This window comes from Seriola aureovittata, chromosome 15, assembly GCF_021018895.1.
Source record: "Seriola aureovittata isolate HTS-2021-v1 ecotype China chromosome 15, ASM2101889v1, whole genome shotgun sequence".
NCBI classification, from domain to species: Eukaryota; Metazoa; Chordata; class Actinopteri; order Carangiformes; family Carangidae; genus Seriola; species Seriola aureovittata.
In genome coordinates, this window is record NC_079378.1 from 4,113,943 (window position 1) to 4,129,688 (window position 15,746).

Sequence of the window (15,746 nt, forward strand, 5' to 3'; positions counted from 1 at the left end):
ACCTGCTAAAGTCCAGACTTATTCAAAGTTAGCTGGATAATGACCTAAAGCTTTTTTAAGTTTCACCCTTAGCCCCAATGTGACCTCACAACTCTGTATGCTAGTCCACAATTTGGTCACATAGTGTTCCCTAAACAAACCTTAGGGGAAAAATCCAAACATTATTTTTAGTCACACCGTCAGGGATGGTAATGTTGGTCTGTGGCCCACCGCTTACTGTAAGTCCAGACTGAAATACCTTCACAACTATTGGATGGATTGCCATGAAATTGATGACATCTATGTCCAAATTCCCATACTCAATAATAATAATAATAATGATAACATAACATAAACATTGTATACTAACGTTGACAGAGCATTTTGTGCATTTCATGTATAAGAAATTAAGGTATTTTATAATTTTACTACCAGGAAATGATAGATTTCTATCATGTTTAAAGTCCCTCTTCCCTCGAAAAATGTGTTTGCTTACTTTGCTTTAATGTCTGACCTTCACTGTCCAGAATGATGTATGCGTAGAAATGTGATACCAGGAGGCTGTTTTCACATCAGTCTGCTGAAGAGGAAATGTTGCTCTGTGCTCACCTTAAATCTGAGTTTAAAACATGTGTGTAAATGGCTGATTTGTGATATCACAACTCATCAGACACAAATTATTATTCAAATCTGAATATTTTCATATGTCTTTAAACGTGTAGATGGAGGGGAAAATTGTGTTCAACAACACCACATTGAAAATCAAGTGACTGTTGAAAGTCTCATTTGTGAACATACATCTCATTTAACACAGTCAAAGTTTGTATATAGAGTGCAATTCAGACAAAGTCAATTTACAATTCTGGATTTATAAAGAAATACTCTCTTGGGACTGATTACTTTGGATGCAAAAAAAAGAGAAATCTTTTATATGTATGCGAGGATGATGGGGTTCATTTATGATATTGATTGTCTGTACACAACTACAAATACATGGAGTTCCTTGTGAGTCAAACAAGAGCCTGTATTATAACAAGGAATTATATAACTCTATTTCAATAAAAAAAAACACTTCATATTCATCTTTGCAAACACACACACAGATAGGACACTCCCCTCCCCCAACATGCACACACACACGCACACACACACACACACACACACACACACGTGTACACACATGCACACACTCCCTCTGGCTCCCATGCACACCATATGGGCTGATCACACAGCTCAGGGTATTAACAGTAATTTGCCTGCATGGGAGCAGTGTTTTTTTCAGTGTTCTTAACCAAGCGCTCCCAATGTTGACACTTCCATAGCTAATGATCATACCATAAAACCATGATGGACTCCTGTGGGCTAAAGTCCATGTGCAGCCTCTGACTTCACAGGAGTTTGGCCCAATGATCACCTCACTCAAAGAAATCACAGCGTTGTCTTTTTTTAGATGTTATGTAATAAAATAATAGGTTTTTCTTTTTTTAAATTGAGACGTCAGAGAATAATCACTAATACCAACTGTAGATTGGCAGTGATTTATTTAATGGACAAAAATTCTAGCACTGAAATCACTTTTTTTTTTTTATCAGCATGTTTAGCCCAAAGTCTCAAATGGACAAACGGAAACTTTATTGCAACTTCACTTATCCCCTACCAATGGTTTATATCTGCTGTCACAAAGTATATTACACCCCAGCCTCTAAAAAATGTATTATAAGTTATATTTTTCCAGTCCCCTAATAAAGTCACACTGCGCATTGACAATTAACTCACCATCCAATATTAGAGGTAGGCCCAACCTAAAAAAACAGGTTTAATATGATGAAGGAACCACAACTATGTGTAATGTGACTCCGGTCAGGGCTATGGAGCATTTTAGCCTCCTTTGTCTCATTATTTTGGTTTTCCAGCCAAGTTTCTAGCAGAAAGTCACAGATGTTTTCAGCAACTAAGCTGAATTTTAGGCAGGTACAGTCAGTAACCTACCTGAGAAATATATTGAGCATCTAGCAAACCAGGTAAAACTTAGCTAGAGTTAGTGAAGACTAACACAGGCAGCCAGAGAGATGATACCAAGTGAATGCTAATTGTATAAGTGACAAAATTAAGAAACAGCCCTGTTGATGCATTCATGCAATGTGGGCAGAATGGGAGGAACAGAGAAAAACACCCCTTATTACACATGATTTCAAGGTGGTTAGCCACAGTGCTAATCTTGTAGTCAGCTAATTAGCCTAAATTAGCTACTTTTGTTGTGCTATGCGCTTGTAGCAATTCGTTACAGACTGGAACCACATACAGTAACTCCCATAAAATTAGCTTAAAAAATTAGCAGTGGTTCATTTGCCGCCATTGTGCCAGCAGTTTGTTACGTATGTAGTAGTTCTTCTTCTTTTCACCGTCGGTGTCGTCCTGATATCTCCGGGTCAGAGGCTAGCACGAATAGCATGAGTAGTTTTTCCGGTTGCCAGTGGAGCGGTTGCCAGGAAACCAATTGAGACTCGGTGAAGTAGGTGGTCGTACTCAATACATTTTCTAGCACTTAACCCCAGCAAATTTACATTTTTTACATTTACATTTTTGTAAGGATTAAACAAACCAAACATAACATGTTAACTACTAAGCTTTAGAGGTAGACTACTGATCGACAGAATTCGTTTCCATCGGACAAACCAGGCTGTGTCCATTCTTTGTGCTAAGTTAAGCTAACTGGCTGGGCTGCTAGCTCTAGCTTCATATACAATCAACAGATGTGAGATTGGTATTGATCTTCCAATCTAACTCTGTCAGCAGGAAAATAAGCTTATTTTCCAAAATGTCAAACTACTTCTTTATAATAAGTTATTTAAATAATTTGATTATTTTCTTCTTTAGACCCAAAGACTTAGCACCTAAACTTCAAGCTTTCTAGCTTAGTTGCTTTCAAGACATGGCTTCTTCCCCTTGTTCTTCTTTTTACCTACAGATTGCTGCGGTAGCTGGGTAGCCAGCTAAGAACACACAACATGTAAAGGCGTATTCCTCATTTTCTGGCAAAGGCTAACTACCTTTCAATGCTACCATTTCCTGCGCCAAGCCAACTTGACCAGGACCGCTCTCCAATGACAAAATTGATCCAAACTCAAAAGTAAGTAAGTCGGCAAACTACTCAACCTCCCATATAGTAACTGTAATGGTCTCTGACAGTAGTTTTTGCTCAGAAACTTATCACATTACAGTGAGGCTTTATAATGGCACGGGTCAATAGTCTGTTTGTCTGTGAGTTTTACACCACTTTAGAACTTGTCATTCGGCGTGTGTTATCAGGTGAGGAAATATCAATATAAGGTTGCACTTGAATGGAATAAAGTTAAAATTTGACTACTTAATAGTTGCCCTAGTGACTTGGTTTTAGACACTCTTTATAAGTGTTTTCAAGAATCAACTTTCTCGCCTTTTCTTTACCAACTTCGAATCACAGTCTGACCTCAGACCAGTTTGTCTAAAATTAGATGGAAAGTTTCTTCATAATCATATAATCTTGTTTCTTTGTCATGACGTGCACACACACATTATACTGTAACCTCATTGCACTCATAAAATGAACAAACAACTCAGGTTTGCCAGGAAGTGGGCTAGTCTACTTATATAATAAACACATGGACTTTACTCAGAGATCTTGAGCTATTGCTATGCTATAAAGATGTTGTAGCACGTCACAAAACTCAAATAAGACAAAGAATGGAAACAGCTATTTATTAAATGTACAGAGTGATTTCAAAGCCGTTTCTCCATGGAAATACAGAACTTGGGTTAAAAAGCCCAGTTAATAATAACAAAACAATATCATCAATAGCTACCAAATTATTCAGCCCAAAAAGGCATACCTTAATTTTCTTTTAAAGAAGGCCAAGAAAGTGCAGCTTATGTATTTCTGATGACAACTCTGGCTCATTATTGTTAAGTTCACTTAATAGAATTCCAAAGACCAAACATTATGAGAACTATTTTTTTTTAAATCAAACACTCTAGGCAACTGCTTATAAATCCAGAGACAATTAGTTTCCTGTCTATTTAAAACTAAAAGTACTTTGTAGACTTAATCTGACATTGAAATAAAAACATAAATTATTGTAAAATATGTTTTCTATGACAATACAAAAGTTTTTTTTTTTTTTGATCAACTAAGGATTAAGTCCTGACCTAAAACCAAAAATTTCAAAAGAACAAAGTAGTCAAATTGACATTTTATGTCTTCCTCTTGGCCCATTACATCATCATTAGAATATATATTACTTTATTGGGCCTGTCAGACAATAGGAGCTTTTCATAGTCCAGTTAACAGGGTCAGAGGTGAATCTGTTAGATCTTAGGATGGTAAATATTTAGCTTACAATCCTTAACCATGTAAATCCTTGTTTGGCAAGAACGGGTCTCAGATCTTCCCAGTGTACTTCAGTGCACCAAAGACACCACCACCTGAAAAAAGACAGATGCTTTTCAGTGTTCAGTGTCTTATACAGGAGTATGAAGCAGTTAAAGCATGGACTGTTAAGTCATTCACCTCAGACAGAACTTTAGTTTTCCAAGCTAGAGCCCTTCCACCCTTGTTCACTAGTTTCCATTTGTACCAGCTGTGATGTGTGTTGCATTTTGAATTTGTAAGTTTGTGTAAGTTTCTTTGGATTGCTACCACCATGCTACATGCTATCAGATTGCATGCGTTTGCTTGAACCTTGACAGCAACTATTATTGTTCATATGGAAGCCTGTTACCACAAGGAAAAGAAAAAACTGATCAAAATTAAGTCTGAGTTTTGATGTACTGTGTCAAAGTTGAACATTATATGATGTCAAATTTTTTTGACTGAGTATCTTTTAATCTTAGTATCTTCTTTTCTTTTCTTGGTGAGAACAGGCTTCAGGCGATTGTAAACATTTTAATATTTTGTACACCCTTGCTCTACAACTACTCCTGCTACAACCCCAGTTACTGTGCACCTCTTGACAGGTTAATTTGATTAGATAAATTTTCATTGATTCAGATGCTCAAGAACAACAAGGAGAGCCAGTGCCCTGAAAACATTTCTTGTCCTACTGGTGCCCAATATCATCAATATCATCCTCACTGTATCCTTGTTAATGGATAACAGGATAATATGTTATTGAGGAAGCAGAAATGAGGTGTTACATAGTGTCTGTGCTTGTGTATTTTACTCACCAAGTGCAGCCACCCCAGCTAAAGAGCCAATGGTAATACCAGCTATAGCACCCGACGAAAGCCCCTGTGAACCTCCTTCCGTGTTGCCAGTGGTATCAGTTTGTGGAGTTGTGGCAGTGGTGGCAGTGGAGGTTGAAGCACCAGTTGTGGCAGTGGAGGTTGGAGAACTAGTTGTGGCACTGGAGGTTGGAGCACCAGTTGTGGCAGTGGAGGCTGGAGCACCAGTTGTGGCAGTGGAGGCTGGAGCACCAGTTGTGGCAGTGGAGGCTGGAGCACCAGTTGTGGCAGTGGAGGCTGGAGCACCAGTTGTGGCAGTGGAGGTTGGACCACCAGTTGTGGCAGTGGAGGTTGGAGCACCAGTTGTGGCAGTGGTGCTGGCAGCGGGGGGTACAGCAGTTGTAGTAGTGGTGGATGAAGGCACGGCAGTAGGGGTGACTGTTCCTCCTTGCGCTCTACACAAAGCTACTGTGTCAACGAAAGTAAAAAGACAGAAAAGGGTTGAAGAAGAATAATTAAAATGTTCCACATAAATATTTTCTTTGAACTTTTAAAATATTGAAATCTACATTCTACAAATGCAGGTGGCAGCTAAACACAGGTAGTGACTCTCATTTCAAGTTTTATTTTGTAAAAACCTTTCCACTAATTTTAAGTACTGCTTTCAGGTCATCCATAAAGTCTTTGAGTAAATATTAATCAACAGTATCCATGGAAATTTAGTGATCAAGTGAAAAGATGGTCTTAATTGTAGGTATAAGAACTACATGCTGTGTATTAATAATGGGGCATGTCAACGATAATAAACCTAATCTTAACCTAACCTAATCTGCAACATTGGACAGCAAGTTGAAAAGAAATACATTTATTCTCATGATAAACAAAAGTAAGCTGGTCTCCTGTGAGAGTACAGACCTGCCATCAAACGTGCTGTGTATCATATAATTTTTTTTATGACATTCCTCCAGTTATTTATTATATTCCTCCACTATAAAATCATGTGCTGACACCACGAAATGGATTTTCTGGTGCCAAATGAAATTGATAATCATCGCGCCATCAAATGAAAGGTTATCTAAGTATAACTGTTAGCGTGTGTAACAGGTAAAGTTGAGGTTAGGGTTTGGTATAGCTTAAGCCAATAGTCATGGGTAGTGTTACAAATTGATGAACATTTCATACACAAACAGGAAGTTAATTCTTTATCATAACATTGGCTTTAAAACTGAGTTAAAGATTAAATGTTCCCTGTTCCATAAACCTCCACCCATAAATTTCCCATTTCCTACTCTCAGTCTATTGCAGAGAACATACTTTCACTTTCACGCAGCAAGAGGCTAATGGTTAAAGGTTTAGTAAAGTTTTGTTAATCAGTTATAAGCATTCACGTTTGGGTTGCCAGGTTGTGAAAAATATCTATGACTGGTTTCTCGACCGTTTCACCACTTAGCTTCTACAAATATAAACCAAACCCTCTTAAGACATACGATCCTTTATTAACAATATGGTAACCTGTGTTCTAAAAAAAAAAAATTAGAAACCCATGAACATTTATTAACAGACTGCCAACATTTAAAAATGTATCCTTTCCAAACAGAAAACAGAAAGCCAACCTGGAAACAAATCTGTTCTTGATAATTAATAAACCATTAATAAAGCCATTAGTTACAGCTTTGTTAAGGGAACCTTGGTAGAAAGTGGTACCAGGATTTTTTTCTTTAAAGTATAGTAAACATGGATATGATTTTTACCTGCGCCAAGAAGGCAAAGAGTCAGTACAGTGAGATTCATTTTCATTGTCCCAGAGTTACGTGTCAGTGCCACAAAAACGGAATGAATCAGTGTTTGAAAGTTGCTCTTTAAGTCGTGAGCTGAGCTGAAAAACAAAAGCACAAACAAACAGACAGGCAGAGTTAATTTCTGTGCAAGCGCACATGTAATATTTTTCTTTTTCTTTTTCTTTTCTGCCACATTCAACCTTATCTAACTTTCCTCAGTCACAAACAGGAAATCTATTCTTAGTCTGAACACCACATCCATTATACCCACTTCGGCGTCGCCACATGTGAAAACTTAGCAGCTTGTAAAATCCACCTAAATTCACTCTGTCCACCTTTTTCTAGTTGATGAGCAGAGGTTACAACCCCATTTTTGTCTGACCCAGATTTATCAAAAGAATTAATGCTATTCTGAAAATAAATGCAAATATATTGCTGTTCCTGAAAAATAAAAGAAACCACACACATAACTGATTTCTTACTTTTGGACCCCACTCTATGTGTGTATGTAATAAAAGATAAATATATGATAATTAAAATGAAGTATATAAAGTTCAAGCTAACTCTGAAAACTGATACAAAAATACTTTGTATGCAAAGTTTTATGTAGAACCAGCTCCATCACTCACCTGAGAGGCTGTCAATGATGACTTTCTTCTTTTCCTGAAAGACAGACGGATATTCTCTGACACCTGCTTTTATTACACTGTTATCACACCTCATCATCTATAGCCCTCCCATCTGCACGTATAAATCCTGTGACACATTACCTCAGTTCAGTCAGGAAGACAATGCATGTATTGATTTAATACGTTTATTAATGCTTAAGACAGGGCTATATTTGGTTTTTATGGCTCACTTACTGCTGCGCATTCAGTATTTCAGACATTGGTCGGTACATTTCCTCTCTGTTTAGTGCAGAAACATAAGTGGAGATGAGAGTGTGGGAGGACAAACCACTAGTAGCAGCTTCATGTATCTTCGATAAGATGAGGTAGTTGAGGCAAACATTTAATCTCAAACTAGAGAAAAATAAATAAATGACATGGCGGGTGGATGGTTGGGTCAGCCAAGCATGTAACTTTGAAAAGGAAGAAAGATGTTCACATATTGTTTCCTGTATCAGTCATCACTGGTTTCTTTTAACAATGATGACAAACTTGCCCTAACCTTAACCAAGTTGTTTTGTGCCTAAAACAAATCAAACCCCAACCACAGACATCAGAAAACAGTCCACCACCAGGGCCGGCTGCCAAATCCAGGCATGGATTTGCCAAAGTCTCCTTATAAATAAGAAAGTAACGCTGACAATAACTTGCTTAAATTTGTGACAGAATTGTACCTAGTATTCCACATGCAAGGTCTTAAGTTATAGAAACACTTACTGAAATACTTACCTCAGTTTGCTCTGCTTGGTGAGCCGTCCAGCAGTTCGTAGCTGAAAACACACTGTTACCATGGCACAGCAGCATGTCATTTACATGGATACAGTGTGGAATACACATAGCTGCCAATTTTGCCCCAGGACCAACCTGCATCAACAATAACAAGAAAACAATCCCCTGCAGCCCAGAAAATATTGCCTCCATCGATGGGCAATGTAATAGAAAAACTGTTGACTTGAATGTGTAAAGTGTATAAACTTGTTTTGAACCAGGGCTTTAAAACTCCAGGAGATTACTGGTCACTTACAGGCACAAAACCTTCTTAAAATGGTGAATTGTCATTTTTCTTCTTGTAGCATGTCGGCAGATTGTTTGGCGAAATCTTCTTTCACTGACGGAATCGCCCCCAGTATATCGCCGTTTGAAGGCCCGCAGGCGTTAGCTTCACTCTGGTTTTCATTAGCAACATTGCTTACATTTGTAAATGCATTGTAGTCTTGCTGTCTTATACTCGTTGGTTCTTTTCTGGGTTTTTTTCAGAAAGTTAGCGACAAGCCAAGTTACTGCTTGTCAGCGGCATGCCATAACTTTTTTAATGTCTTTTTTTTTTCATTGCCGTTTTGGTGTAGATAAAACAAACAAGACGTAACATGTCAATGAAATGACACGCTCAATTGGTTTATTTTTTTTCTTCATTAGGTCGTGCACATTTTGATCTTTAGCTGATGCAAACCTCAGTTTCTAACTCAATACTAAGTTAGCCTAAGTGTTTATTTTTTTTTGTACTTTGGTAAGTCTCGCTTTGATGGTACTTTGGATGTTTTGTTGCCTTGCCAACAAGATTACTTTCAAGAGTATTAAATTTCAGTGACTGCACATTTAAATTCAAATAGTATCTGCTACAGATGACTGGACGTGGTTTGCTCATTTTTCAAAACAAAGTTACAAAGTGCTGTACAAACAAAATAACAAAACAACGCAATAAAAGATGCAGAAAAGAGGTAAAATAATTTATTTATTGATTGGGTGAACAGTGTTCTAAGACTAACCTGTACTGTCTTTCTTTTAATAGATAACCAAATTATCTTTTATAAATACACAAGACAACAAATTACAGGCTTAGCTTATGGCATCTAAAATGGCTTTGGTGTCTGGCCTGATGTAGTACTGGTACAGTCCAATCAATACGGGATTTTCTGATTTTGTGAATCTATTGGTTTTGGAATATTTCAATATCAGTGTGAATCGGTGATGACCTTGGACGACACCGGACATCCTGAGATCAGAAAAGATTGAAAGAGAGTCGTTGTTGCAGTTTGTGTACTCACCACACCTTCAAAACCTACAACAGTAGTGAGGTGACTCCCCTGAAAAGAGAAACTTAACTTCAAATTGGTAATAAAACTTTGCAGTAGCCCTGTGTGGTACTATCTTTCTTTACTTTTTTTTTCAAAATAATATTTGATCTCTCTCTCTTCTTTCTCAGAGACTAGAAAGCAAACAGATACAAGACTGCACTACACACTGTTCTTCATTCCAGTCACAGCGGAGTGGCAGCTGAGTTGGTCACTGCTAGAACAAAAAGAACACTTACATCTTTGATGAACTAAGGTCATACCTTTACAATTTTAATCAGCCAAAGCTTTTAAGAAAGTCAGGCTGAGAAGTGATCTGGCATTAGGACACATTCAATCTATAAAAATGCAGTTGCCTCAAGCACTGCTTTACATTTTAGAAGGAAATGAAACCTATGCTCTTATCATGGTCGTAATGGCAATAAAGAAACACAACTAATGTTCAGGTAGTAAATTCCACCAACGTGGATGTTTGCACTGATCAAGTTAATTACAGCTTATCTGAGGTACTGGTCCTCATATAAAAACTGATATCTGTGAGTCATGAAGATATCTAGAGCTTCAAACTGATTCTAGTGAGAAACTTTAGACTATGATTAAAGACTTAATCAATGAATAGACCTATGGATCAATGAATAACTTATAGAGCCTATTGCCTGCCATATGTCCCTGAATAACAAAAGAAGATTATTACACCTTCAAAAGGTGTCCATCAAAATGAAGCTTTAATGAAGCTGTTTAGATAGTATGAATTCTTCTAAATAGTTTTGAAATGAGTGGAATCACCATAAAGTAGCTGTTGCATTGCAAACCTGAGGCAGGTAATATTCCAGTTGATTTCTGCAGCTCTATAAGGCAATATATAATTAAGCCACTGTGTGATGTTGGCTTTGCACTTGATGAATTGTACATGCGCAATGCACAGAGAGTGGGAGAAGAGGGTCAACAGGGGCCCACAGCTCCATAGCTAGTTAATCTATCTGTGACATAGTAAGGCTTTAGACCGGTAATACATACAAGGGCAGGGGTGTAGACAGTAATGCTTCTTTTTTCATGTAGTGGAGAAAGCTAAAAACAACTTTACATCATGTTGATTCTGTCAAACTTAATGTTAATGCTTACTGTAGATCTTATGTGATCGACTTAGCTATGGCATATACATTTCTTCATTAGCTGTATATCAGAGAATATAGTGACAAATGTTATCACAATAGTAAACAATTTATTTTCTGTCAATCAACTAATCAATTTAGCTCTACTTGTATATATGGTTAGGTCTAATCCAATCCAATCCAATCCAGCTTTATTTATAAAGCACTTTAAAAAACAACCAGAAGTTACCAAAGTGCTGTACATCAATAAAAACAGATATATAATAAGAGAAAACAATAAAATAACATAAAATAAGACAGAACAATAAAATAAAATCACATCTTACAAGGTGTCAAAGGCCATGGAAAAGAGATGGGTCTTAAGAAGGGATTTAAAAACAGACAAGGAAGATGCCTGTCTAATGTGCAGAGGCAGATCGTTCCACATTTTAGGGGCTGCCACAGCGAAAGCACGGTCCCCTCTGAGCTTGCGCTTCGTTTTTGGCACCCTCAGGAGCAGCTGATCAGCTGACCTGAGAGAGCGGGTGGGTGAATATGGTTGCAGCAATTCAGAGAGGTAGGGAGGGGCGAGACCATTGAGAGATTTAAAGGCAAATAAAAGAATTTTAAAATGAATCCTAAAATGTACGGGCAACCAGTGAAGTGAGGCTAAAATGGGGGAAATGTGGTCATATTTGCATGTGCCAGTTAAAAGACGTGCAGCAGCATTTTGTACAATCTGGAGACGGTTGATGGAGGACCCACTAACCCCCACATAAAGTGCATTGCAGTAATCCAGGTGACAAAGGCGTGGATTACTGTCTCAAAGTGCTGCTTTGAAAGAATTGGCTTTATTTTGGCCAGCTGCCTCAACTGGTAAAAACTTGACTTCACAACTGTCTTGATCTGATTGTCAAGTCTGAGGTCAGAGTCCACCTTAACTCCCAAGTTAGTGCAATCAGCAACATATTTTCAAAAGTCATATTTTTTAAAGTATAGTATAGCTGTTATATAAATGTTGTGTTGTATAAAGTACAATATTTTCCTCTAAAATGTAGTGGAGGAAGTATGAAGTGTTATAAAATGAAAATACTGAAGGTAAAAGTATCTCAAATATGTACTTAATTACAGTACTTACTTTCCTCCACCGTTATACAGAGACACTATGAAAAAAGCTATACCTGTAAAACTAATTATTGTTTTTTTTTAATTGACTATTATATTTTTATATTCAGAATCTGGTTCGTCGTAATATAAAAGATAATTTAGGATAACATGCACAAACAATTCGTTTTTAATAGTTTTTTATGAGTAAAGTTTGACTTTCAAAATAAAAGCATTAAATCGATATTTCTTATTTTCCCTGCTTTGCCGGGGCACCGGGTCAAGACTTTTATTCTGATAGTCAGTACAGGAAGTTCCGCGTGCTTTCTCGCCTTTAGCTCGACAGTGGTGCTGCTGCTGCTGCTGAGCCTCAGCAGAGTGTATGTGTGTGCGTGCGTGTGTTTGGATGGTGGACTGTTCCCGGTGAAAAGCACCGAACCCCGGCCGCATGAAAATGCCTCAGCGCCGCGTGTAAACGGGAGAAAGTCGCGGAGGGGGGAGAGAGTCAGGTCTCCAGGCTGCTTTACAGGAAAATACAGGCAGGATGTTGCAAGTTTTAGCTTGTGGCGCCGTAGTTTTCCCCGGTCTGTTCTTCGCCTTCAGGAGGATCCTGCCGTGTGTGTTCAAACACTGGAGCGATGCCGACGTGGTGCTGGTCAGCGAGAGGTAAACTGGCTTAATTCATCACTTATATAACATTAACTTAACGAACTAACAGCTAATACTGAGCTCCTCTGTAGCATTTGAGCTAGTTTAGTGGCATTAAGCTAGTGACAGTAGCGCTCATTCAGTTAGCTTGTTAATTTATTGGTTTTTTTAATGTATTACGGTGGCTATTATTGATTTTAAATGACCAGTGTTTTGATTTTCTCCAGTTGATAGCTTATTACTTTAATTTTCTTTTCATTTTCGCTGTGCTTTTGGTATAAAATAGGCACAGCTATCCCCATATAACCTTTACAAGGTATAGTTGCAAATGTTCCAGCAAAACTATGGGTGCCTGTAAGATTATATGAATGCAATAGTGATGCCATTGAAGACTAAAAAAAAAAAACGCCAAGCATGAGTGCACACCGAGTCCTGATAAACATGTTTCAAGGAGTGCAGTTTTAATTTTGTCTGTGTGTGTATGTGAAATTTATTTTGTCATATAATATGACTGTGAATGCTCAAAAGTTCATGCATGTTTTCATGATTTACATCCTGTAAGTAGTCTGGGACTCAATCTGACATCTTGATAACCTTGCATCCACCAGGGGCCTCTTCACTGCTCCACATAGGAAGTGACATTTTTGTCAAGGGTGAACAAACTTGGGGCTTCATCCAGGTCTTATTATAAACTGGTCAACAAACGCAGAAAATCTGTGTCAATTAAATAACTAAAACTCAATTTATATGCAGCTTCGACAGTAACTTTATATCGCAATGGGTATTGAACTGCAAAGTAGTAATAATTAATTTACTGTGTGTGTGCGTGTGTGGGTCAGTGTGACTTGCTCACATGTGCACAGCTCAGTTCAATGCTCATTTGTACGCTGTCACTCTTACTAATCCTCCTCTGAGCTCTGGTCCGAGCCGACTGCTGAGTTAGCTATGCACTGGAAAACACTGAACCCTACTCCTGAACAACGCTTTGACTAATTTACTAATGCTCATCTAATGGAAAATGTTGTTCTTACTGGCGTCTCTGCCTCAGGGGATGTCACACTGCTTGTTCTCCACCACTAAACCTGCCTCTAACATCTACTGTAACTACTCTGCCACGTAGATCCCCAAGCTTGGACCATGCTAGTGTGCAGCTTCACAAGGTTTCATATTCATAAAACCAAAAAAAAAAAAAGAGGCCAGTGTAATTGTTGAAATTTCCTTTATATTATCTTGTCATTGTATGATATTATTTTCTCACAAAAATCATCAATTAATATATATGTTTCATCTGGCCTCTATAAATAAATGGAACCAATGATTGTCTGATGATAATGATTAGTTTTGCATGCTCTTCTGCCTCCAGTTAAATAAATAATGATCCATAACATACAACGCATGTCAAACAGCCAATTTACCAACTGTACGTTAGCTGTAAGATGGATATCAACAGACAAACTGACTGTGTCTGTGCATTTGTGTTAAGCTCAGCCTCTGACGGATCTCTAAACTCAACCGAAAGAACTGGAGTTCCTGCTATTTCCATCCAGTCTCTCTCACCTTTCCTCGTCTCTCCACACATTTATGTAGCAGATTCATAAAGCTCCAGGATAAACACAGATTATTCACTCAACTCACAGGGATGTGCTGCTTAGTGCAAATTCACCTATAAAATTTGCTTTATTATCTGTCTGAATACACAGTTTAACCATGAGAAGTTCCCACCACAACTACAGTGTTTTCACTTGCTTTGTAATGTAATGAGTGAACTGTTCCAGCTGTGTAAAATTGGGGGAATATCCCTTTATTTGAGGCTGCTTCTGCTTATTTCATGCATAATGTGAAGGTAAACTCGTAGGTGTTATCTATGACTGATTAAACAGGATACATACTACACATTACTTTATCATTATATATACTGTACCTCAAGATGTCATTCCATTCAACTTTGCTCAGTCAGCTTCCATTGTCTCTACTCGTCAAATTCCCACTTCTTTCAAAACACAGTGTTCACACTTGGTGTTGGATTTATTGTGGTGAGGTACATCATTCTTCACAAAGGCCTCCATAGTTTCAGTTTGCAGTTTGTCATCCGCCAAGGTTGTGCTGATGTGCACTATCATGCTGGGCTTTATCAGTGAAGTGACGTTGACGTTTTTCGTCAGTATTACAGTTTGTACAGAACACATATCAATATACACACATAGATAAAGCGGAGAAAGATAATCTACACACAAACAACTGCTTAGTGGCAGTAAAGGGCCTTTTCTCCTTATTTGTAATTGTTTTCTTTTATGTCACTAAAAGGTAAGATCAACCATGAAACTGTAATGCTCAAAATACACATGTTGAAGGGGTGAAAAATAGGGAAACAACTTAGCTATTCTCACCGCTCAAATTTTGACATAAGGGTGATGCAGAAAGAAAGTACAAGGCTTTATCAACTGTCAAACTGCCACTAGTGGTTGTTTGCATCACCAATTAATCTGACTGTTACTTATTTGTTTAATCGTTTCTGGTTTTATGTGCGACCAACAGTCCAAAGCCCAAAGATATTCCGTTTACTACCAAATAAAATATTGAAAATCAGCAAGTTCTCTAAAATGAGAGGGGAAGAGGCAACGTTTAGCATTTGTACTTGGAAAAATTACTTGAATGTTAATGTTGCTGATCATCTAGTGTCGTTACAGGACATCAGAAACTTGCATTATCCTAAGCTCTACTCTTGTCAGCCTCAAGTGCACTTTGCTGCTACCGTTGTGTTAGCGTGTTAACATACCTAGGGTTGGCAGCTAGCATGCTTTGCTGCTCTATCAATGTTTGTTAATACACACTGGTGATCTAGTTTTTGCAAATGAAGCACTTGTGACGGGCGCTGTAAAACAGGTTAATGGAGAGCACACCTCTAGTGATAAACATCATGGCTGAACTGGCCATATTACTTGACTTGATGTTTAGGAAGCGCCGGATAGTGCTGAAACATCAGAATTTAACACCAAAGAGAAGAAAAAAACAAACAAAAAGGAAAAGGGGGGGGGGGGGGGGGGAAACAGTGATGTCTGGTTAACACTAATATAACATCAACTAAAATGATGCCGTATAGTACCAGGTACAACCTTAGCCTACTGACTTCAGAGGGGATTATAATGCTCAACATCACCAACACACTCTTAGTTTAAGAGGCTCATGGCTCACAGTTACTGTTTGCCC

At 38.0% G+C, this 15,746-nt stretch overlaps 2 protein-coding genes across 4 annotated transcripts in view; one reads left to right on the plus strand and one right to left on the minus strand.

Annotated features, from left to right (window-relative positions):
• Window positions 1-3,698: 3,698 nt before the first annotated feature.
• On the minus strand, window positions 3,699-8,508 carry LOC130182606 (uncharacterized). 2 transcript variants are annotated; one of them, XM_056397650.1, is made up of 5 exons: window positions 8,354-8,508; window positions 7,586-7,619; window positions 6,930-7,054; window positions 5,182-5,643; window positions 3,699-4,440 (listed from the first exon to the last, which is right to left on the minus strand). In XM_056397650.1, the coding sequence occupies exons 3-5, from the start codon at window positions 6,973-6,975 to the stop codon at window positions 4,397-4,399; spliced, it is 552 nt and encodes a 183-aa protein (XP_056253625.1). In that variant the 5' UTR covers window positions 6,976-7,054; window positions 7,586-7,619; window positions 8,354-8,508; the 3' UTR covers window positions 3,699-4,396. The 2 variants fall into 2 exon arrangements, with proteins under 2 accessions (XP_056253625.1, XP_056253624.1); XM_056397649.1 differs by having other exon boundaries at window positions 5,182-5,646.
• A 3,741-nt stretch (window positions 8,509-12,249) lies between these two features.
• tlcd3a (TLC domain containing 3A) overlaps window positions 12,250-15,746 on the plus strand; it is a 29,037-nt gene continuing 25,540 nt past the window's right edge. The window contains exon 1 of one of the 2 annotated variants that reach the window (XM_056397131.1): window positions 12,250-12,557. In XM_056397131.1, the coding sequence (XP_056253106.1) occupies window positions 12,436-12,557 (122 nt within the window). In that variant the 5' untranslated portion in view covers window positions 12,250-12,435. The remainder of the gene's footprint in view (window positions 12,558-15,746) is intronic. The other variant, XM_056397130.1, reaches the window with a different exon arrangement.